The 24154-nt window shown below is 58.5% G+C and overlaps 2 protein-coding genes across 2 annotated transcripts; both read left to right on the top strand.

Moving 5' to 3' along the window:
• Positions 1-1079: 1079 nt before the first annotated feature.
• CRYBB1 (crystallin beta B1) lies at positions 1080-4868 on the top strand (the record flags this gene model as incomplete). Its single annotated transcript, XM_082007650.1, has 5 exons — positions 1080-1220; positions 2144-2262; positions 3998-4130; positions 4263-4405; positions 4688-4868. 5 exons carry the CDS (start codon positions 1080-1082, stop codon positions 4866-4868), a joined length of 717 nt encoding a protein of 238 aa, XP_081863776.1.
• A 13549-nt stretch (positions 4869-18417) lies between these two features.
• On the top strand, positions 18418-22966 carry TPST2 (tyrosylprotein sulfotransferase 2; the record flags this gene model as incomplete). Its single annotated transcript, XM_082007555.1, has 4 exons — positions 18418-19265; positions 20302-20500; positions 21820-21870; positions 22937-22966. The coding sequence occupies exons 1-4, from the start codon at positions 18430-18432 to the stop codon at positions 22964-22966; spliced, it is 1116 nt and encodes a 371-aa protein (XP_081863681.1). The 5' UTR covers positions 18418-18429.
• Positions 22967-24154: the final 1188 nt, after the last annotated feature.

The following is a 24154-nucleotide window of genomic DNA, read 5'->3' on the forward strand; positions in this document are numbered from 1 at the left end:
TAGAGGGGAGAGATGAGCGCAGTGCAGCCACAGGGCTGGGCACCGTGCAGCCACGGGGCACGGGGCTGATGCACCCTCCCTGGCTGCAGCAGCACGGGAGCTGGCTGCCCGTGCGGGCACGGGCGCCGGGGGCAGTGGGCAGGGAGGGCAGCGTGCCGGCACCGGCCAGGCCGCGCGAGGGCTATATATGCCCTGTCGTGGTGGCTGCACGCGGGGCAGCGGGTGCCGCCGCTCGCTGCAAAGTGGCACGGTCAGGTCTTCTGTTGTGCCGCGGGCACAAAGGAAAGTGCTGGGTTCAGCGGCTGGGCACGGGGCCGGGGAGAGGCTTCCAGCTCGCCCAGCGCTTTGCAGGATGTGATGACTGGGCGGCCGCGCAGACACTGATGAGCTGGCAGTTCCTTTGTGCGCCCGCCCGGGGGTCTGTCCTTGCCAGGCTATAAAGTGGGGGCCTCGCTGCGCCCTGAAACACAAGCCCGCTCACTCCAACAAGAAGCAGCAGCTGCCCAGGTAAGAGGACAAAGTCCCTGGGCACCGGGCTGCAGCCGGACCCGAGGGGGGTAGAGGGAAATGCAGGGTCTCAGCCGTGACTGCCGCTGTGGTCATCGCGTCTGGGAGCACCCCGGTGCTCAGCACCCCACCGCCCTCCGCTCCCCCGGCAGCCTCAGGTGACACTCGCCTGTGGGGCCACCGGCAGGGTGCCTGCTGCGGGGTGCTCATGCAAACCGGGGCTGTCGCCTTCCCACCCCCTCACGCGGTGCCCAGCCAGGTTCCCAGGCACACCCTGTGCGGGATGGCCCCAGCACCTGGTGCAGCATCAGGCCCCAGCCCGGCCGGGGAGAGCAGGGAGCAGCTGGGCAGTGGGGGTCGGGGCTGCCCTGGGCACCCCTGCAGTGGTGGGACCATGCTCAGGGCTCTCCTGACCACAGAAGGAGAGTGTGGCCCCCCATCTCAGTGCAGCCATCCCTAGGGCAGGGTGCGGGCTGGGGTGGGTGGTGGGTGTCCACAGCCATGCATCCCCTCTAACCTGCTGCTGGCATCTCTGCCTGGTGCCCTGTCCCAGACTTGAGCCCAACACCACGATGTCTGAGACCACAAAACTCGCGGCTCCTGGCCAGGCTGCAGAGGAGAAGGAGAAGGCGGCCCCAGCGCCAACTCCATCCCTCGACCCTGCTCCTGTCGCAAACAGCAAGGGTGAGGAGCCCTCCACAGAAGCCTTTAGGGTAAGCCCTGCTGCTCCCCACGTGCAGGGATGCGGTCCGGGGGTGAGGCATGGTGGCTGCGTGTCTGGGGCAGTCGGCAGGAGGAGAGCGCAGGTGACCCAGGGGGAAGGACCTGAGCAGGTCCTCCAAGAGCAGGAGGAGAGCGCAGATGATGCCATCTCTCCCCTGTGGGTCTCTCCTGGGCAGCAGCTCTCTAGGTGCAGGATTTGGGCAGCCGCTTGCAAGGCTGCTGCAGGAGGGATGCTCCAGGTGCCCCTTGGTTGGGACATCTCATCAGGGACCACAGGCTTTGGAAATGCCCTGCCCCAGGACTCGGCGTCAGGGCTAGATGCTGCCACCCGCTCCCTCCAGTCACCCTCCACGTGCAGGAGTCCTGCGGTGCTGCGGGGGGTGGAGGAGGAGGCTGCCAAGTGGCAGGGCAAGTACCGAAACACCACGGTGATAACGGGGCAGCGTGCCACTGAGGTGCTGCAGCGGGGCTGGGGGCAAGGGGTGAGCGATGTGAGGGCTCCAGTGACACTTCTGCACGTGCCAGGCAGCAAAGGCCACGGTGTGGATGCAGCTCCTGGAAAAGCAGCTCCTTCCCAGCTGCAATCTCCCTGGGCACTGGCACAGGGAGATGTGGCTTTGCAGCAGCAAAACTGGGGGCAGGACGAGGCCGTCTCAGAGCAGGGATGGCTGTCAGGAGGGGACCCTCCTGTGCTCAGCCTGTGTGGGGACGGGGCTGCTCATACACACAGCCCACCTCGGCTTGCGTGGGCACCAGACCCAAAAAGCTGCAGGAAGCCTTGGAGAGCTGAGGGGAACACGTGAGGCAGTGGGCTCGTGCATGCGGGGTCCGTGCAGGGACACGCAGGACCGCCCTGCCCGCAGCCCTGCCCGAGCGTGCCTGTCCCTGTCCGACCCTTTCCCTCCGCCCCCAGATCGTCGTCTTCGAGCAGGAGAACTTCCAGGGTAGGCAGATGGAGTTCACCACCGAGTGCCTGAACCTGGGGGACCGTGGCTTCGACCGGGTGCGCAGCGTCATCGTCACCTCTGGACCGTAAGTGACCCCAGCCACGGAGGGGACCCCATGTCCCTGGGGACGCCCCGGGGAGGTGGGGACGCGGTCCCAGGGAGCAGCCCCAGGCGCAGCATGACGTGCAGGGGCATTTCCCTGCAGCCCAGGCAGAGAGTGGAGCAGGGCCAGCACAGGAGCGGAGCTGAGGACCCCGGGTTTCCTTTGAGGAGGTCAAAAGCAAAGTGCCTTAGAGGCAAAGCTGAAGGCTGAGGAAAGGTGTCCATCAGATCTGCTACTTAATGTTGTCCACAAAAAGCAAGAGACCTGTAGACTTTACAGAAGCCAAGGTGAAACGAGGCGGGTGCCGTGGACCAGGCTGGTGGCAAGGGCTGCTGTGGAGACAAGGCTGGAGCGGGCAGGGGAGCACGGGCAGGCAGCCCCACGTGCCTGCCTGCACCCAGGCAGCTGAGCCGCGATAAAGGGGCTGGGAAGGTCCGAAAGCCATGGGAACAGACAACACAGGCAGGGACAAAAATGATCGCCAAACTAGATAACTGAACAGACCGATGACCTTCATGTTGAAAGAGCATCTCATCGCGGCCGTGCCCAGCTGGGAATGCCGTGCCTGGGAAGGCAGCCTGGTGTCAGCGGGACAGCCGGGGGGGCTGGCAGTGCTGCGGGGAGGATGCACAGGACACAGCGTGCCCTGATGGCAGCCCTGAGGGCCTGGGCAAGGTGACCTGCGGTCACCTTGAATGACACCATGTGGCACCGATGACAACTTCTTTATTAGGCACCCAGAATATCCAGCTCTTCTTGAAACAAAAGGGGGACAGAGCAGCCAAAAAGGAGCTCAGGTGTGAATGCCTGGGAAGTTGCACTAGATATAGAAGGGTGAAACTTGGAGAAAAGAGTATTTAAGTGTCATTGGGGTCCTAAATCCTCAGAGTCTTCTTGAAAGTCACTGATGAAACTCTGTGCCCAAAAATTTACTTAGGGAAAGACAAAAGCAAAATCAATGAAGCTCAGCCTTGGAAGTCCGTGTAAGGTCGCAGCACTCGAACACGTCTCCTGCCATAAGGAAAATACCTGTTGGCATCTGCAGAAATAGCCCCGTTTTGCAGGGAAGCGGGAAGCAGCAAATGCAGGGCTGTTCTTGTGTTGAGGGCTTTTGGAACCCCGAGCCTGTGACATTCACAGCACAGCAGCACCTTGTGCCATTGCTAAAGAGGTGACATTGCAGCTGAATAAGCCCTGAGCACCCGTACCCGGGCAATGGGATGTATGCCAGAGCTAGCTGCAGCTGGTGCAGTGAAGCATGCAAGCGTGCCAGGATTAGACAGCCTGGGCAGCCCTGGCCCAGGCTCAGCGGTGCAAGAGGGGAAACAGTCAAAGTCCTGAGATAATGCAAGGACGAGTCTCCGGTGCGCAGCGTGCAGGGCTCGCCAGCTGCCTTGGGGTCCCACCGCTCCCCGGGGCTGACGAAGGGGAGCACTGCGAGCGTGCTGATGTTGGCTGCCAGCCTTGGATGCGTGCACCAGCGAGCACTCAGCTGACAACCTGCGGGCTCCATGTGCTCCAAGGCAGCTGCCAGCTCTGGGCATGCCGTAGTGCCTGTGCTCTGAGAAAAGTGGGAGCAGGCTGCTGGGGCCAGTCCTGACACCCGCAGCTTTTTTGCATGCTGGGAGCCCGGCTCCAGTGCTCCGCAGGCTGGCAGAGCAGAAGGGGAGCTGCTGGGTGGCATCTGACCCACGTCTTGTCCTCCCCCTCTCCCCAGCTGGGTGGCCTACGAGCAGGCCAACATGCGCGGGGAGATGTTCATCCTGGAGAAGGGCGAGTACCCTCGCTGGGACACCTGGTCTAGCAGCTACCGGAGCGACTGCTTCATGTCCATGCGTCCCATCAAAATGGTGAGTGGTGCAGGAGCAGAAGGCACCCAGCGGGGTCTGGCCAGGGCTGGATCCGAGCTGCTCGATGCCTCACTGTAGCAAGCTCCAGGGCTCCGGCTGCACGACCCAGCACCTTCCCTCTGTCTTCCCCAGGAGGCTGAGGACCACAAAATCTCCCTGTACGAGTCTGCTGACTTCAAGGGCAACAAGATGGAAATCCAGGAGGATGACGTGCCCAGCCTCTGGGCTTACGGCTTCTGCGACCGCGTGGGCAGCGTGCAGGTGCCCAGTGGAACGTAAGCCGGGCCGCGGCGGCGGCTGCCTCGTGCCAGGCTCCCTGTGCTCCCCCGCGCCCCGGCTCGCTGCCTACTGATCCTGAGCACCCGCGTGGGGCTCTCGGGCAGCGAGAAAGCGCCGCTCGGCTGTTTTTGGTGGTGTAGCCCATCAACCCAGGGGGTCGCACCCCACGCATGGGAGGCAGGGGGCTCTGCCGGCTTCCCAAGAGCGTGCCGGCCATGTCACTGCTGCCTGTAGCGGCCGACCCCGCTCAGGTGCCCTCTGTTTTGCTTTCCCTGCAGCTGGGTCGGGTACCAGTACCCTGGCTACAGAGGCTACCAGTACCTCTTTGAGACCGGAGACTTCCGACACTGGAACGAGTGGTCTGCCTTCCAGCCCCAGATCCAGTCCATCCGCCGCATCCGGGACATGCAGTGGGACCAGAAGGGCACCTTCGTCACCCCCGACGCGCCCTCCGACTGAGCGTGCCGCCTGCTAGCTACGAGTCCCGGGCCCCGTGGGGCACCCCCGCCTCCCCTCGCGCTCGCCTGCTCAGCACTTTCCTTGTACATTGCACATTCCCTGGATGTACTCTACCTTGTGAGGCAAATTAAAAAACCCCAGAAGCCTAGAGCCGCTCGGGGGTCAGTGTGTGCGAGCGTGGCCGTGGGACGCTCTGCGGCGGCTCCGCTTTGCCGCCTGGCCTCGTGCTGGAAGCCGGGTGGGACGTGGCAGAGGGTGACTGTGCCGGGGAGTCGCTCTCGGGCGGGACCCCCATGCTGGGGCTGCAGCGGGGCAAGGGAGACCCCGGCGAAAGCGGCAGCATGCAGAGGTCGGGGGGCGGCAGGGGGCCCCTCCAGCCTGGCCTCGCCAGCCCTGCGGGGGATCTCACAGCCGGGGGGGCTCGGGGTGCCCAGGAGCCCTTGGACCACGGCGGGGGGGGGGGGGTGTCCCGGTTCCCTCCGTGCCTGCGGGGCGGGGGGCAGCGAGGGCTCACGGCGCACGTGCCAAGAGGCAGGTCTGTGAGCGCCCGTGCCGCGGGATTCACGTAGGCGGTAGATAATTAAGCGCAGTAATTAATTGCAAGCAGTCAAAGACCAACTCGCTTTCCAGCGGCTTCCCCCTCGCGCGCTGCCGCTCTCCGCGCGGGGAGGCCCCGGCGGCGGCGCGTCCCCGTGCCCCCCGTGTTCGTGGGCGGCGGCGGCGCGGCCGGGCGCGGTGCGAGCGGGGGCCATCGCGCCGCCGGCCCGCGACCGCGCAGGGAGCAGCGCGGGGTTCGGCGGCGGCGCAGCCACGGCCCCCGTGACACGGGCTGCTGCGTGTTGCCCGTGGAGCGCACGCGTGTCGCGGGCACACGCACCCCCCGCTGCGGGCAGACGCGTGTCGCGTGACACACACATACACGCCCGCCGCCCGCGCGCGCGCCCGCCAGCCGCGGGGCGCATGCGCAGTGGGGCGGCGCGGGGATCCCGGCCCCTCGTGCGCGTGACGTCGCCGCGTCTCGCGCCGCTCCCGGCCGGCGGCGGCGGCGGCGGCCCCGGTGAGTGAGGGGGGGGGGGGAGGGGATCGGCACGGCACGCGCTGTGCGTGCCGCCCGCGCCCCCCGGCGCCGGCACCGTGCCCCCCGGCACCGTGCCCCCCGCCGCGGCGCCGGCCGGCAGGTGACAGCGGCGGGACCGCGCGGCGGGCGGCGCGGGCGCTGGGAGCACCGCGGGCAGCGCTCGGTGCTCGGTGGGGGGCGTGCAAGGTGCGCGGTGCCGAGCGGACGGTGCGCGGAGCGGCGGGGGACGCGCGGTGCTCCCTGCGTGTGGGCTGCACGGAGCGATGCCGGGTGCGCGCTGCGCAGCGCGCGGACGCTTAGTGCTCGGTGCGCAGCGGGCGGCGCGGAGCGCAGCGCAGGCTGCTCGGGGCAGGGCGCTCCCGGCACCCGTTCCCCGTTTCCCGCCCCCGCGCTCTCCGGGGGCTCCCGGCGCCCAGCACCAGGCCGTGCCCTCCATCACCTCCAGCGCCCTGCAGGGCAGCGCTGAGGGGAGCGGGCTGGGGCGCGCCGCCTGCCAGGGGCCGGGGCCGTCCGTCTGTCCGTCCGTCCGGGTCGGGCCCGGGCTGGGGGCTGCGCTCCGCTGCTGCGGCGAGCGAGGCGGCCTGGGCGGCGAGCGCTCTGCGAGAGGCTGCGCCCACGGCTCCCGTTACCGCCCCGGCTCTTGGGACGGAGGGTTTTGGCAGCTGCCGCTTCTGCTGGGCACCGCGGGGCCCGGGCCCCTTGGCCGGGGGTTGCAGATGGACTCCCGAGGGCCCCCCCCCAAAACGCCGGTGCTCCCTTGCCCTGCCCGGCTGTCACCGGGCCGCTGCCCTGCGGTGCGGTGCGGTAGGGACGCGAGAACCACGCTCTTTCCGTAGCGAGCTGGAGTTCCTTGGGACTTGTGGCCGGAGTCGCAGTGCCTGGCACCACTGGCAGCGTGTTCCCACTGCCAGCAGCAAGGAGCTGGGCCCGCGATCTTCCATGGGAAGGGTATGGTTTGCATTGCGTGGGCCTTTGTTCTGTCCCTCGCTGTGTTTGTTTGCACACTCGGTCTCTGTCCAAAAAACATCTCACAGCTTGAAACCCTTTCACACGTCTTCCTCTGCGAGTCAGAGCCCGGCCTCGCCAGCTGCTTGTACTTAATATACGGGCGGTGAGTCTCAGCTGTGCTGCACTCTCGTGCTCGGGTGCTGAGCAAGGGTGAGTGGAGAGATTAAAATGATTTGTGCTAACAGGTTTCCAAATTTGACGTTGCTTTTCTGGGAGTACTGCAGCATGCTCGTGGGGAGCTTGTCAAGTTCCAGCACAGGTTCAAATGTTTCCTCCAAGCGGGGTTTTGTAATAGCGTGCCTGAGTGCAGCTTGTGCTCCATGGCTGCCTACATGTGGCACCCGGCAGCAACAGACCCGCTGTGGTGCCTGCAGAGAGAGACAAGGGTCTGCAGGGTCCTCATGCTGGGGGGGCAGCCCCTGCAGTCGGGGGTGATTTCCAGCGCTGACCTTCATAACCGCCCCACGGTCTGCACAGGAACCCGCAGGGAATGGAGGTCGAGGAAGGGGCTGGTGGATCTTGCTGGCGCACCGATGAGCGGCCTCCCAGCAGGACCCTGGTGTTTTGGTGCAGAGTGCTGAGCTTTCTCCAATCCTGTGAGTTGCATCTGTGCCTGTGTGCGTGCTCAGGGGGCCGTGCTGCTCGGGGCAGCTCCGCGTTTCCCAGAAGACCGGAGCCTCGCTGCTCAGGGATGAGCTCTCGATCACTGCCTCGTGAGCAGTTGTTGCGTTGTGTCACTTGTTTTTGTATATTCCTTTATCGTATTGTTATTATTATTTCCTCTTCCTTTGCTGTCCTATTAAACTGTTTTTATCTCAACCCATGAGGTTTTTTTCCAATTCTCTCCCACCTCAGGGGGGGGCGAGGGAGCAGCTGCCTGTGCTTAGCTGCCGGCTGGGGCTAAACCACAACAATCCCGGCCACGAGATCCAGTTTCCATGCGTCAACATTTGATGGCATGTCAGCCGAGACGGGGCAGCCACCACCGTGCTCCAGGCCCCCCGTGCCAAGCTGAAAGCCCCTCACCTGGGGCAAGCAGCACAGTGTCCCATGGCAGTGGCTGAGCCATCCACAGGGCCGCAAAGTCCTTCCCGGCATCGCCTGGAGCCGGTGCTGCAGCCGGCGTCGGGGGGCATTGCTGCAGGGGGATACGGGCAGAATTATGCCCTCCACGTTGGCGCTGGCAAGACGTCCCAGGCTGGGGGCCTCTCCAGGACGCGGTTCACTGGTGTGCTGGCCAGAAGGACAGGCAGGCTTGTGCCGCTGCTGGGTTTTTTTTGGGTTTTTTTTTTTTTTTAAACTGCATTAGTAATTTCTGTCGCTATTTTAAGAAGATACTTCCAAAGGCAGTTTGCATCACAGATACGCTGAGCCTTCAGGGGATGTGCGGGATGGCAGGAGCGCTGTAAAACGCAGTGACTGTCGAGAACGTTTTTGGAGAGGGAAAACAAACACCCAGCAGGTGGTTTTATATGGCATCCTACAGATGTGTGTTCTGATGAATTTGTGATGCATTTAGGAATCCTCAGCAGAGCGTGTTTCACCTCGGATTTTGCAGACCTCCGAGTGCAGGCAGCGAGCGTGCGGGCCGGCGGGAGAAGCTTGCCATCTTGTCGCCTGCCTGCTATGTTTCATACCATTTTGCAAGCCTTTTAGTCTGTGCAGCTCTCCTAAACCTCTGTCTCCAGTATTGCAGGGATTCTCCTCAAAGAAATCCTGTCTATTGGTGAATGATGCTTTTTTTTCCCCCGCTTTTCATCCCCAGTCCATCGTTTTGTGCTGGCCTGGTAATGTGGCTGCAGGCAGGAGCGTGGGCTAGCAGCGCTGCCTGGGGCTGGCCCTGCCAGCAGGAGCCATGCAGCATGCGGCAGGCCCGCCAAGGAGCCGCCCGAGCCCCCTCGCAAGGTCTGCAAACGACAACCACTGGTAGCAGCAGAGGGTTGCTCAGTCCGCAGCGCTCGGAAGTTGAGCAAGCAGCTGGTTCCCATCGCGCGTTCCCAGGCGAGTGAGCCCAAACTGAGACCGGGGAATTCACAAGTGGTTGTGGTGTGGAACTGCTTCTCCGTGGAGAAATGACCACCGGCTGGTCGGCTCCGGAGCTGCTGCAGTGGGGCAGGGGGAAGCTGCTGGGGTTTTTCCAGCGCTCCTGTTCCTGCTCGGTGCCGGGGATGGATCCTGCGGTGTGACTGACCGTTTCTGGCAGTGGCTGTGCCCAGGCATGCTGCAAGGGGGTGGGAGAGCACCCGGCTCCTCCCCGCTTCCCCGGGCAGCTGTGCTCACAGCTGGCTGCAGACCAGCGCGGTTGGGTGGCATGCAGAGGAAGGACGGCATGCAGAGGCGGCCCTCAGTGGCCCAACATTTGCAGATGTAAATGGCAGCAGAGGACCCAGGGCTGCCGCTCGGGCTTCTGAAGACAGGAACTGAGCCGTGAAGCGCTCGGATCTGCTGTTCAGGGTAATTTGTCTTACGAGTCAGCCACGGCGTGCACAGAGCAGCACCTGGGAAGGTCCCGATTCATTTTCTTCCATCCACAGTTTCATGAGAAGAGCTTCTCCCACGCCGGGGCTTGGTGGGAGGTTGTTGCATGTCCTCGCTGGGGACTGTGCAGGCACACGGGCTTTGCACCGTATTGAGTGGGAAGCCACGTTGCTGAAGCTGGTGCTGGGCAGTGCTCTGTGCCCTTCCCAAAATTACTGGCTTTGTGAAAATGCCACACGCTCGCCCTTGTGGCAGGCGAAGTGCTGAGCCCGGCTTGGCCACAGTGGAGACCCCGGGGCCGGTCTGTGCCGGGAGGTCGGGCACCGCTGCCGAAGCACGGCTGGCTGTGGTGTTTCCTCCTCGCCTCGCTGCCCGCAGGCGTGCAGCGTGCCCCGCTGGCCACGTTACCCTCTCCTCAGTCAGTGCCTTCAGCTCTGGGGACGCCTGGTGTTGCTGCACAGGGAAAGACAATATTTTGATTTTGTTTCTTAAGCAAATTTGAGGGTTTGGGGTTTCTCTTGCAGAAACAACCTTTTATTTGCAAATCCTGATCTTTGTGCGTGCAAGAATGGAGCTTGTGGAGACTTACTGTTTGGCGTGTGGAGTTGGAAAATAATTTTTTGAAGATGCGTAGTATTTTTTCTAGCGGTTCCTCTGACTTCTTTTTCTCCCTGTTGTACAGCAGGCTCTGACCACCCGCACCCGTGTGGGGAATCTTTCTTTGGTTTTGGGAGGGAAGAGTCACGATTGCACCGACCGTGGTGAGTTAATGTGGTGGCTGCAAACTCCGGCTCCGCTCGCCCTGTCCTGCCAGGGGTGGGAGTTGGAGGGACCCGGTCGGAGGGGTGGGGAGGAGTGGGCGAACAGCTCTGTGCTTCCCCAGAGCCCCCTCGTCCAGCTCTGCGGGGAGCGGGACGGCGGGGCCGCTGGTCGGGGAGCAAGCGTGGGAGCGTGTGTGTCTGTCACCGTTCGTGCAGCGGCACCGCGCGGGCTTTGCCTTTGCCCCCTGAGGCAGCAGCTGCAGCATAATTAAGAAAAGGTAAAGCTCTGTGAATTCGAGCTGCGGGTTGATTAGAAGTGTAAGTGTCCCCCCGAAGCGCAGAGCTCCTGTCTCGTTTCGGCACAAGCGCTTCCCAAGTGAAGTCCGAGCCGATCTGCTGGGTGGGCCCGTCTGTCCCTGGGGGGTCACAGACACCCCTCCTGCTCCGGCGCTCGTCCCTCGCAGCACGGGGCGGCGGGTGGGTCTCCCTTCCCCGCTTGCGCCCCTCACTCGGCTCGGTCCCTCCGGCGGCAGCTGTGCCTTCCATCCCTGCGCCTTGAGCCAAGAGGGGGACGTGGCGAGCCCCGTCCCTCCTGGCTTTGCCTGGGTGGGGTGGGTACGGTGGCTTGTGCAAATCGCTGGGGTGGGTGCTCCATTGCTGCCTTCTGCCGGCAGCTTTCACTTCGGGCATTTCATAATTAATAAGACAGTGTGAGAGAAACGCTGTTGCCTTATGGAGAGGTTGGCAGAAGTGGATACTGTGGTTTCCATCGCAGGATGATAAAATGCCATTGCTGTGCTTGGAACGAGAGGCACGCGGAATGAAGATGCTGTAAATTGGTGGGATTTTATTATTTTGGGAACATTGTAGCATTGAGCAGGATAATAAAATGATTTTCTAATCATAACAGCCTCGAGGCAATAAACAAACAGTACATTTGTGCTGTGAAATGTCTGTCGGTTCTTTGTTGATGTGATTTAGAGCCTGTTAAAGCGGGCTGGTGCGCTGTGCAGGCATCCCTGGCCAGGCTCTTTGGGGATGGCGTGCCGGGGTGCTCGGCTGGCAGCGTGCTGTGTGGCGCAGGGCTTCCACCTCGCAGGATTTTGAGCAAGAAAGCCGGTATTTGAAGCTGGTGCACACTGCCTTAATCATCGGGGCATCAGATTCTGCTAGTTTGTTTTTCTAGATACTCAGCCATGAGAGTAAGTTCCTCTGCGTTCACCTCAGAGGAGGGCTTTGTATTTTGGGAGAAAAATGGTCTCTTGTGAAACCCCCTTGCCCCTGCAGGTCCAAGCCAGCGACCTCCAGCCTGCAGGAATGTGGTAGCTGTGGTGGTGCCGGCGAGCAGGAGCTGTGCCGCGGTGGTGGGCTGTGCTGCCGGACCCTCGTGCCCCGCTGCTGGGGTGGCCTCAGCATCTGAGCAGAGCTGCCAGAGCGACAGTGAGCACCTTTCGCAGTGGAACGCGAAGAGGGGAGCTGGTGTCGCTGCAGGGACTCTGGCTGGTGCATCACGTTGAGTGTGCTCAGCTGGAAGGAAATAGGGCAGGACCTATGAATGCGGCAGCGTTGGCGTGCCCTGCGGCTGTTGTGGAGGTGAGCTGAGCTGGTTGGGTGCTAAGATGCAAGCTTAAGCACCTTCCTTGTGGTTTGGGTGCTAAGATGCTAAACACTCATTCTTGCAGTCTTTTGACTATTTCTTCCAGTTTTACTTGGGGTGATGTCGGTGGTGCAAATGCTCTGTGTTCTGTTTGGGCATTTTCAGTGGGGCACATAACCCTGAAGTGCTCTAAAGTCCATGTGTTTTTCCTGGGATTGGTTTCTGATTCCTGTAGATATGCCTGGGTTTGTGACCTGCAATGCATCTTTAGCATTAATAAGCAAAAATTGTTCTGCTGTCGATGTTGCTGTTTTCACCACTTGATGGCCTGAAAGCATCATCTTTTTTTTTTTTTTTTCTGGAGTGCCGTAGGTGCCGTTCAACAGCTTAATTTCATGCACATAAAAGTGGGCTCTTCCCTCACCGCCCGGAGCCTCAGGCCGTTGCTCACCTCCAGCAGAGGTTTCCACAAAGCTCCTGTTGCGCTGCAAGCGGCTGCAGTATCGATTGGGGTGGGCAGCAAACAGCAGCGTAGGTTGGACCCTGCTCCCGCAGGCTGGCCATCTGCGCGGGCATCGAGCCTCGCTGGGGCGGGGGCGGACGCGCACGAGCCATGGGTTGTGCAACGGGGCTGACGCTGCATTTGGGTGAGCCTCAGCCTCTGCCGTCGCCTCGGCTGCCTCCGTGGGCATGCAGCAGCAAGCAGAGATGGGTGCTTGCTTCGTGCTTGCTCCGTGCTTGCTGCTTTCCAGGGCTGCTCATCGACCTCTTGGTGAATGTTTTAAAATTTGTTGTTCAGCTTTCACTCGGGCTGCTTTAAAATTGAGATTGAGAAACAGCCCATGCGTTTGTGCCAGCAGCCCGTCGCTTCCCTCTCCTCGCCCTCAGCCCCCGCCGGCTCTCCCCGGCTTTCCTCTCCTGGGGCTCATTTGACCCCGCTCCTGTTTGCTGCTGAACGTCTCTGTCCTGCTAAGGGCGATGCCTTGGAGTCATCGGGTGTTTTGAAACGCGCGTTACGAGTTGCCACCAGGAGAGACCAGGAGAAGCACGCCTGCCTTTGGCCGTGACCGCACTTCTGGGAGCGTCGTTTGTCTGAGCTCCGGTTGGGACGCAGCGGTCGCCCTCAGGAAAGCTGCGTTTATTTTTGTGTTGCACGCTGCCCGTGGATTAACTGGAGACTATCAATTAAGTAATTAAATTCTGCTGATTTGTAAAGATGTGAGCTAGATATGTTCGGATCTTTCTTGCTGACCACAGCTTCTGCTGCTGTTCCATCACAAAGATGTCTGCAGTTCCTCATCCTTTCATTAAGCACCAGCAATTTGAGCTAGAATTTTCCAGGCCACACCTATGTCTTTTAGGGAAGTTGCAGTTAATAGCAATCATTTCTGGGAATGGTCTAAAGAAAAATGCATTTTTTGATGATATTGAGCTTCTTTTAGAAACTGTTTTTGTTGTTTGTAACGCTTTGCTGCTTTGAAAAGTGGACTTGAGATGCTGCTTCACCATACAGGTCGTGCACAGCTCCCGCAGCCCCGGCTGCACCGACACCGTGCTGTGCTGGCGCGGGGGCTGCTCTCTGGCAATGGTGGTGGTCTGCCCGTTTCACAACAGCAGGTGAAGGACGTGGAGGCTGCAGTCGGCTGGTGCTCGCTGTTGGTGCTCGGTCAGCCGCGGTGTCCGCCCGGCTGGCACAGCAGCCATGCGGTGGCACGCTGCACGGCCCCGCGCTGCGGTGGGAGGCGTCAGGAAGGAAGTCTGCAAGCGTGTGTGTGTCTGTGTGTCTGTCTGTGTGCATGGGCAAGAGCTGGAGCCGTTTCCGGAGCAGGCTGGCTCACGGCTGGGCTGTTAAACCACCGTTGCTCCGTGTGCCAGAGCATTTGTGGCACCGCAGAAGCGCATCCAGGGATGCAGCTGCTGCTCTGCAGACCTGCAGTCTTGTCTGGACATGAAATCCCGTGGTCGATGGAGGCCAGGACAGGGTCAAGCAGAAAGCCTTGCAGGGAAGGAGAGCGATGCATGCACTGTGGATAAGCTCTTGCAAAGTTCATGCTGGGTGGAGTTTCCCTCTGGTTTCTATTTAGTGCTGAAGTGGAGGGGTCGCGTGATGATCATGGCAGCTGGGCAGGAGAGGAGGAGATTCTTGGGTGGCTGGAATAACAATTAGTGTCCATACTTGAAATGTTCTTAAAAACATCCTCCAAGGCCAGAACGCCATCGTGCATCCCGGGGGAGCTGGCTGTGGGAAGGGCCCAGCTGCAGTGGCCTCATGAGGAGCCTGTGGTCCCGTGCACATGCTGTGCGGCCCAGAGCGGAGTGCCACCGTGCCCGCGCGCTGGGTCCTCGCCCCTTGGGGTGCTCCGCTGCAGCACGGCGTCCCAGACGGTGGCTTTGCTTGGAAACCGGCAGCCTGGCCGGGATGAGTCCCCTCTGCCGCTGCCCTCCCGTGCCTGGAGGAGAGTGTCCTGCAGGGACACGGCTGCCGCACTGCCGGTGGGATGCGGTTAGGACACCTGCACCGGCGCACTGTCACCAGGATGCTTTGTGCTTGCAGGACAGCTTCAGCCAAGGTGGTGCGGGCAGCTGCTGGGCTCCCCAGGATGGGTGCAGTCCTTGTGGGTGCAGGCATCATGTCCTTTTGGAAACCGGGCGTGCAGGTCGATGTGCAGGAGGGTTTGGTTCCCTGCCTGGAGGGGTTTGCGTGCCGCGAGGGGCTGGTGCTGCTGCCTCGTCGGGTGGTGAGGCTGCAGAGAGCTGCATTCCCGTGTTCCGGGAAGGTCCTGGCAGCGTGGGCAGCTCCTAGTGCCGAGGTTGGCGTCCCTGTGACCTCACCTGGAGGCACGAGTGTGACCTGCCAGATCTGGGGAGTCCTCTGGGCCCCATCTCTTTTTGCTACTGGTCTGGGGACTCTGACCATAGTCTGACTTTTGCCTGATTTCAGCATTTGTACCAAAGCTTGTGGCAGGCGAGTCTGGAGCCGCTTCCTCTGGGACGGGCTGTTGTGCCAGTCGCTTGTGTGTGATGGAAGCGTGCCACATTCGGACTGTTGTCCCCTGGGTTTTAAACATCCCAGCTGCTCCTGTCGCCCTGAGGCTTCACCCTTCCAGGAGGCTTCATTTCCTAAAAGAGCAGCCACCTTCCCACTTCCCTCAGTTTCTCCTTCTGTCTCAGCCGTGCGAATGCCGCCGCGGTGCAGCGGTGCCAGTGCCTCGGGGCAAGTGGCCGATGCGCAGGCGTGCTGTGTCTGGCTGCCAGCACTGACTGTGAGCCAGGACCACCAGCTCCGCCGGGACCATGTTTCCCCTGGGCTCGGGGGGAGGCTGTGGGCTGGAGGGGTGCATGCAGCAGGGGAGGGTGCTGAGGAGGAGAGCATCGCTTGTCACCGCGCTCGCAGACGTCTGCGATAAACAAATCAACATTGTGGCTTTTCTTCCTCGTTAGGTATTTTCGCGGCCACCTGCGTTTCGGCATGAAGCTTGGCTAGCAGCAGAATGAACTTACCGGGGGAAGGTAAGTACATATGGACAGCAGCAGTGGAGCGGTTGATTCCCTTGTCATGCTGGGCGCGGGCTGGTGAATATTTCATACATCTGTCCACACTGCCGCTGCCCCTGTTAATATTGTATTGCCTTCACAAGCTGGCAAGAAACCGTTTAAGCCTTGTTTATACTAATGTCTGATCAGCCTGCAAAATAAGGAAGACTCTCTGCCTCTAGGACTTCTTGTGTCCTTGTTTGTCACTGCTCTGCTGTCACTTCCCCACCGGCTCCCATCCTCCCCCATGCTCTCTGCTCTCCGTACCAGCTTTGCCCTGATCGCAGTCGGGACGGAGCCGCTGGCTGTGGACCACAGCCCGTCCCTATGCTGCAGTGTCCGAGCTGCGCTTGGGGGCTTCAGCCCGGGGCCGGCTGCTGGCACTTTGATTTCTGCTCCCCATCACCAGCTGCAGTGGTTTTCAGTCCCTGCAGTGGTGTGCCAGAGAAGCCCCTGAGAGCTCCCTAATTCCTGCTGGAGTGGAAAGCTCTCGCAGCCAGCTTGGGTGTCTGAAGGACTGGAAGGTCGTCTCTGATGAGACTACCATGCCGCCTGATTATGCCATGATATTTCCGACCAGTTATGTGCTGTGGAGGAAATTATCCATCCCTGTTCTCTCATGGACTAAGTAGCCCCATAAATTTTGGGGAATTCTTAGCGGAGGATTGCACAAGGGAGTTGAAAATAAGCTGGGATTGTTGGCGGCTGCTCAGCAGGCCGCTGCCGAGCACGCTCATGGATGCTTGTTCAGCGCACCCGGGCACGCTGGGGTAATCCTGCCGGAGGAGTCCCTTCTGCTTCAGCACTGCCGGTGCCCGTGGCCGCCGTGCGGGAGGCGGAGCGGGGCTGTTCAGCTGGCGGGAGCCGTGGTGTGCCGCAGCAGCGGGGAGAGTCCAGAGAACAGTAGGAAGGGAGAAGCCGTGCTCCCCGTCGGCAGCCGAAGGCACCTGCCTCTGCCTTTCCTGCTGCCCCACAGCAGAGCGAGAGCTTCCCCGTGCTGGTGGCATCAGATGGGCAGCGTTGGGGCCGTGTGTCTGCCCTGGCTGGGGCAGCAGGATGATCCCCAGGGACACAGGACGTGGCACTTTGTCCTGCCGGGTGCTGCCGGAGCAGGGCTGGTACCGCAGGCTCCCAAATGAGTGAGTCCTTTTGTTCCCCTCTGGCGGCACTCGGACCGGAGCTGCTGGGAGCATCTCGGTGGGAAACCGCTCACTGTAAGCCGTTTTTGCAAAGAACAGAGCACTTCTGTGCTCCCAGGCTCCTTTTTAAACTGCAGATCTTTCCTGCTAATTAGCCCGTCTTGGTCTGCATAGCCGTAATTATTCCAGTTGGCCTTAAATCCTGAGTGCTCCAGCTACAATGAATTGAAATGGGTCTTGTGGCATTTGCGATTACTTTTAGGGTGAACATTTGAATATATTTACATGACTGAAACAGATCAAGATAGCAGGAAGGAGCAGATGAGCACTTGTCTTTTTAATGGGTCAGACTCTTGGTACTGCAAAAATGCCAGAGCCGTTTGTTTTTCCCTCTGATTTGCATCTAAACAAATGGACCAGCATTTGTCTTTCTGACTTTCATGTAGTATATGGGCATGCATTTGAAACTGTTTTACCTTGGTATGTTAACCAAGCTCTTGTCCAGGGTGTTAACCATGGTGCTAAAAGAGCCACAAAAATAATTTTGGTGGTGATGTTACTTTGCTGCTGGGATGGGAAGACGCATACCTGGGTGGGCAGAGGGGCACTGCTGCTTCGTGTCGTGGGAACCCGACGGCTTGCGCAGAAGCGGACAAAAGCAGAGTGGGTGGATGGTGAGCAGCTGACCGCCTCACCAGTCCGGGTAGGTGGAGCGGGATGTCAGGGGTTGGAAGGGGAGCGGAGCGAGCCCTCGAGCACCTGGACGGTTCTGGGGCTGCCTGTGCTGGCAGGTAGGGCAGGGGCAGGGAGGCTGCCTGGCTCTGGGGCGGCTCTCCAGCCTGCTCCCTGCTGCAAAGGGCCTTTGCACGGGCCACTGCTAAACATGCTCTTTCATGGAGAGAATCGAGTGGAGAAAGTGTTTTTCTGAAGCAGTTCTTTGGGTTGTCAGCAAAACAAAATGCATGGACGTCCCGTTCCTTCCACTCCATTCAGCTCCTGCCCCAGCCACATAATCACAAAGAACTTGGAATCCCTGGGTGAGCCCAGGGGAGGATTGCAAAACCTGCGCTCACGAACGGAGCGGAAGGGGGGAGGGTGTGGGAAGCCGTGCCAGCGTTCACAGGAGTCCCTCTGGGTAGGCAGCAGAGCAGGGGACTTGCAGAAACTGCAGGCTTCCTGCTGGATATCCTACCGAGACGCAGAAAACCCAAAAAGCCTTAACGCCAGATGAAGTCTTCAAGGACTTTTATGTAAGGTCAGTCTCCGGAGGAATGGCATTTAACGCTGGTTCTGTGTGTTGCTGTTAGCCTTCAGATTGTTCAATTTCTCAGTATGTGTCATTCTAATGGGTAACTGCTTCTCCTGACTCAGACCCTTAAAATTTGCATGAGATACTTTTGCTTTTCTCTTATTTCAGCTTTCCCCCCTCCCCTGTGACAGCACATTGAAACTAAAGAACATGCAGGAAGGAGGCAGGTGGCTGAGAGAAGTGAGAAGACAGTGGTGTGCTGAGCTCAGTTTTGGAAGGAGGGAGAGCTGCAGGGAGGGTTTGGACTTCATCTGGGATGAAACAGACTCTCTGTAAAGGTTTTGTTACGCACTGACTGGGTACGCGTGGCCCCTCTGAAACGTTCCTGGAGCTTTGCTTCAGCTGTAGACCTGTGATTCTGGGTGCACAAACAGTCCAGAAGTAATCTCGTTGGGTGTGCTCTGAGGCAGACTTTAATTACCTCCTGGGTAGAAGGCACCTAGCCTGGAAGTTGCTGATAAGTGAAAGAGATGATGAAAGCCTGGGATGGTGTCAGCATCCTGAAGGAGCCAGACTGGACGCTGAGGTGCCACCGGGCTGGGTTGCGGCTCCTGCTCCTCTGACCATGCTGTGTTTCTCTTCCAGATGCCCGTTGGCTTGAACACTCGCTAGCTGAAAGCTGAAGCGTGGTCACCAACCTGTGCGGAGGAGAACAGGATGCGGGTCACCATGAGGAGGGTATTGCTGGTGGTGGGCTCGGTGGTCGCCCTGATGGTGACTCTGCACCTTGGCCAGCAGGTCCTAGAGTGCCAGCAGGTCCTGAGCGAGAGGAGGCACAGGCTGATGAGACCTGAGAACGAGGAGCTGGTCATGATGGACTCCAACCACGTCGAGTACCGTTACAGCAAGGAGATGCCACTGATATTCATCGGCGGGGTCCCACGGAGCGGCACAACGCTGATGAGGGCCATGCTCGATGCCCACCCTGAGGTGCGCTGCGGAGAGGAGACCCGCATCATCCCCCGTGTGCTGGCGATGCGGCAGGCCTGGTCCAAATCGGGGCGAGAGAAGATGCGCTTGGACGAAGCGGGGGTGACGGACCAGGTTTTGGACGCCGCTATGCAGGCCTTCATACTGGAAGTGATCGCCAAGCACGGCGAGCCAGCCAGGTATTTGTGTAACAAGGACCCCTTCACGCTGAAGTCCTCTGTCTACCTGTCCAGGCTGTTCCCCAATTCCAAATTCCTCCTGATGGTTCGAGACGGCCGGGCTTCGGTCCACTCCATGATCACGCGGAAAGTGACGATCGCGGGCTTCGACCTGAACAGCTACCGAGACTGCCTGACCAAGTGGAACAAAGCCATCGAGGTGATGTACTCGCAGTGCTTGGAGATCGGGCGGTCCCGGTGCCTGCCCGTCTACTACGAGCAGCTGGTGCTGCACCCCGAGCAGTCCATGCACGCCATCATGAAGTTCCTGGACATCTCCTGGAGCGACACGGTGCTGCACCACGAGGAGCTGATAGGGAAGCCCGGTGGCGTGTCACTTTCCAAGTGAGTGTCTCGGCTCCTGCCTCAGCTTTTCGAGGAGCGTTTTCTGTACACGAAGCAGGGCAAGGCTAAAACTGGGGGCAAAGATGCGTTGCTTGTGGTTATGCATGCCTTTTCAGGGGCAGAAGTGTCAGCATGTCCAGTTTTGCTGCAACAGGTTTTGTGTTTCTGAGTAGAAGATGGCTTGAATATTAGCAATCTGTTGTACTCAACAGAGCAGCTTGTCAGGCGAGGATTTTAGGAGCAGGTGACTGCTTTATTCATCTGTCTTGACAGTCCAGAAATTATTTTGGTCTCTAATTTGAAAAGAACTGCTTGCTCTGAAACGTGAGCTCTTTAATGCTTCTTTTCTCCACCCACCCTCAAATACCTCTTTACCACGATGAGTTTTGCTGCTAATGAATGGCTTTCAGCAGTGAGTAGCAGTTCTTGCCAGGTTTGGTGCTGGTATTGCAGAATAAAAGAAATACCTGCTCTGTGGAGGCACACCCCAGCACTCCCTCCTTGCTGGCTGTCCATCCTGGGTGCCAGGGGTTGCTTGCCTTCTCCCACCTTCTTCTCCTCTTTTAATGCTCTTTATTTCCTAAATGGAGGCTTAAGTCTAACTGAGCAAAATTTAATCAGTGGTGTAAGGGAACCATACAAGCAGGCTTTGTATGAATTGCTCATGCCCGAGTGGTGAGGGCAGATGTGGACAGGCAGCTGCTCCGTTTCTGTGACGGCTGGGGCTGTGCGGCCGGGCTCCGCTTCCCTCCACTCTGAGACGCTCTTCTGGACGAGGCTGTGCGGCTTTGACGGTGCCTTGGCAGTCGGTAACTGGGACGTTCTCACAAGGTTCAGGATGTGCAGCCCCTGTGCACGTTCATCCCTCTTAGGACGCCGCGTTGCGTACGCCACGCGGGGTATGTCTTGGGCATTGGAAGCAAAATGTTGAACTGGCAGTGAACCTAGCTTAAAGCTGTTCTGTCTGAGCCCAGTACGTGTCTGAAATCCAACTTCAGTGTCTTGTTTTGTTCTTTTCTTTATTATTTTTCCCCAGGATAGAAAGATCAACAGACCAGGTTATCAAGCCGGTGAACATGGAGGCATTATCTAAATGGATCGGGCACATCCCGGGGGATGTGCTGCAGGACATGGCCCACATCGCACCGATGCTCGCCAGGCTCGGCTACGACCCCTACGCCAACCCACCCAACTACGGCCACCCCGACCCCTTAGTTGTCAACAACACGCACAGAGTGAGTGTCGCTGCCGTCTGCCTGCGGCGCTGCCGCGGGGAGGGAGTGCTGACCGGGGTCTGTGGGCCTCTGCACCCACAGAGCCCTCTGGAGCAGAAGAGGCTGCTGAACCGAGCCAGAAAAGAGCAGGGGAGAAACAAAGGCTCTCTTCCCTTTGGGGGACTGGGAACAACAGACACGCAGTTACACTGAGATGATTTCAGAACACACGTGTGCGGTAGATTGAGTCTGGCCTGGCTCAAACTGATGATGTTCCCTATGATTTTGTGGTGGTGTTTGTTTCTTCTCTTGTGGCAGATACTGACCTGTCCCTCCCTGATGCAGCCCTGCTCTCGAACCCAGGCGTGGGAGTTTCTGGTTGTGCTGATGTTATCTAGGTGCACAGCTGTAGGCGCTGGTTGCGCCGGTCTGGCCCCAGGAGGACGCTGTGTCCATGTGTAGCTCACCAGCCACTCCTGCGGGGAATGCAAGTGGAGGCTCATAATGCATTTGGGCAAAAACAGAAGATGATTTTTTTTTTTTTTTTAGAATATTGACTCATGTCCCTGGAGCAGAACTGGAAGGAAGAAGCTGCAGAGCCACAGGCAGCAGTTGCTAAACAGAGGGAGTTTCTTATGCTTTGGGGTGGACCAGCTCCTTCCAGCCTGAGGCTGGACTCTGCAGCCCCCCCAGCCTTGCATGTGCTCCCTGTGCCAGTGCCCTTGGACGAGGTGTCCTTTGTCGCACCGGTGGGAGCAGGGAACGCCTGCGGGTGGGACTGGTCCCCGTGGTGCTATGTGCAGATTGTGGGCAGGCAGGCAAGTAGCAGCACTGACCTGGAAGGTCGGAAGAGGTTCCCTGGAGCTGGCCCATGCTCCGAGTGCTCTGGTCTCTTACAGCTCCTCCTTGGTCTCTCTGCTTGCTGAGAGCTGTTCTAGGACACGGGTGATTTGGGTGAACATCTGCCCTGGGCAGGGTTAGGGACTCTTTGGGTCTCTGGCATGGACCTTTCAGTACTTCTTGGGATCAATTCTGAGAATTGGCACAATGGTAAAGACCAAAATACTCTCCCCTTCCAGGCTAAGGGGAGAACCAGAGAATTGCTTGTGTTGGTTCCCTGCCTCAGCAGGATGCCACTCCCTGTCTTTGCTTCCAGTCAAGAAAGAGGAAACCTCCTGCCTTTGGCCCAGTATAGCACCATGATATAGAACAAACGCCCATCAGGGTATTTCAGCTGGTTCAGGTATACTGGGACATGGGATCCAGTTAATGAGGTGGACTTGAGAAGTGCATCGAGCCACTACCCCACAAGGGTCACTCCAGCTTTCTCTTTTCCATAGGTTTTAAAGGGGGATTATAAAACGCCAGCCAATTTGAAGGGTCATCTGCAGGTAAGAGTCTGATGTTCCTTTGATGGCTTTGCCCTGTTTGGTTAACCTTAGGTGCCTGGTCCCTTGCTCCCTCTTATGGGCATTGGCAGGCTGGGCAGCTGTGGGGAATGTCCCTGCACTCTTGCCTCCATCCGTGGGGACAGTGTGCCTGTCCTTTCTGCCGTGCACCGCTCCCACCCTCCACGCTTTCGTTTCTGATGTCCTGTGTATTCTATGCTCCTTAGACCCTGCTCATTCATCTCTGCCACCTCCTTTCTGGTCTGCTCGTGTGTATGGTTTCGTCTGTGGAGTTCTGTGTTCACTCATCAGAAACTTGTACTCTTCATTCTCTTACTTTAAAACACTTTCTACCTTGCTCTCTGTTCCAAAACTCCTAAAGTTTTCATTGTCATGGGTCTTGACTGCCTTAGGGAAGGGTGGCTTGTCTGATTTACAGGCTACAGATAGGTCTTCTAGTTCTTGTACTTGGGTGATTGTGTTCAGGTGTCAAAAATACACTATGGAGCTCCCTCCCTAAAGAGCAGTGCTTGAAAACAACTGATAACCATCTTTTGTAATGCAGAGCAGTCCAATAGCCATTGCACATACAGACTTAAAAAAAAAAAAAAAGACTTCTCCACTCTCCAGAAAGCGCTACCTGCACAGTATGGAGATGCAGCAGATTGGTGTTGATGTTTCAATCAAAGGTACCAGGTTTCACCTGTGGCCTCCTAAAGAAAGCAGCGGGGTTGATCTGCATCACGGGCGTCTGGTGAAAAGATGCAGAGCCCCGTCCTGGACTGAGGACGCAGGGCTGCTGGTGAAGCGAGCAGGTAGTGGCTTTCACGGCGAGAGGTGTTGCTGGCGATTCCCGGATGGCCGCCCAGGGTGGTTTGTGTTGAGTGAGCGGTAGCGAAACAAGAGGTTGCAGTCTCGTGGCAGCGTCTCCTGGCTCCTGGTTCTTCGCCCTTGTGCTGCTTTCTGTGTCTTAAACATTTCCTTTTCTTGCTGCTGGGAACACAGCGGGAATGCTTGGAACTGCAGATGGTGGCTTAAAGCTGACCCTTCTGTTTCCGGGTTGTTCTAGGTGACTCAGAACACATCATCTTCTCACTAAGAAAATTAATGATTTCCAGGTAAGACCTTGTCCTTCATTTTGGGACTCAGGCAAATCTGCCTGCATTGCTCCAGGGTTAGCGTTTTACTTGTGTAATTTCTCGTGTCTCTGGATTATCCGGGCTGCTCCATGCACACTCGTTATGCAAATGATCCCCTTCACAGTTGCTTTAGGTTTTCAGAACAATACCGTTATGTGAGATGATTTGTCAGAAATTCTTTTTCTGAGCTCTGGAAGCAGGCTTACTTCAGCAAAATCGAAATCAGCCACTTGGGAGGGTTAGTACTGACTGTCCCCACGGGGAGCATTGAAGCGGGGTGTGGAGATGAGCTGAGCTGCTCCCCAGCTGTCTTCTAGGACGTGCTGTGGACACGTGGAAGGGAAGATAAAGCAGTCGCATCTGCTGTCACTTTGGAAAAACAAAGCTGCTACCCTGGGTTTCTGCTCCAGATACAACTGTTTATGTGTTGGGTGTTTTTCCGCCTCTCTTTTCAGCTAGCCTCTACGCTAAAGCATGAAGTGCCACTTTACTTATTAAAAATGACCCTTTAAAAACTAGTTTCTATGTAAAAGCAGTATGTTGTGCAAAACAAACAAAAAAATCAGAAGCAGTGAGTGAGAAGTTGTGCGCCCATCATCCTGGAGCTGGGACTTGGTTTCTTTCTAATCATTTTTTGTGTCGCGGCTGCTTTGAAACCCTCGGTCGGGCACCGGCTGCGCGGGCGTGACCCGCTCCCGCTCCTCAGCCTGTGTTTCTCTCTTCCAGAACGCTGCAAATGGCCTCTTGTTGTCCAACAAAGAAGAGTTTGCAATGGCCCTAGTGGAAATCGGTTATCCAAGCATATTGCTTGCTAATACTATTGCCAAAATGACTGCTATACGAGGAATGTATTTGCATTTATTTGCAAAGGCCAAACGTTTCACACGTCAGATCCCCGTCGTCAGCCTTTTCCGAACGCTCCGTGGTGAAAGCATCTGTGGAAATCCATACTCGACGGGGGCGTCGGCGTGCATCGGGGAGAGATGTTGTATGTCGTGGCCGGACGACTCGTTAAATCGCGTTTAAATGTCTCGTAACGCTGTTCTCGAATTCACGGGGCAGAAATCTGCGTCCTGACCTTGCAGAGTCCTTGTCGTGCGAGTGACCCCCCCCAGCCCTTCACTGTGACTTACAGAGGCTATTGCAGA

This window comes from Phaethon aethereus (assembly GCF_964289735.1).
Source record: "Phaethon aethereus genome assembly, chromosome: 17".
In the NCBI taxonomy this organism is placed as follows: Eukaryota; Metazoa; Chordata; class Aves; order Phaethontiformes; family Phaethontidae; genus Phaethon; species Phaethon aethereus.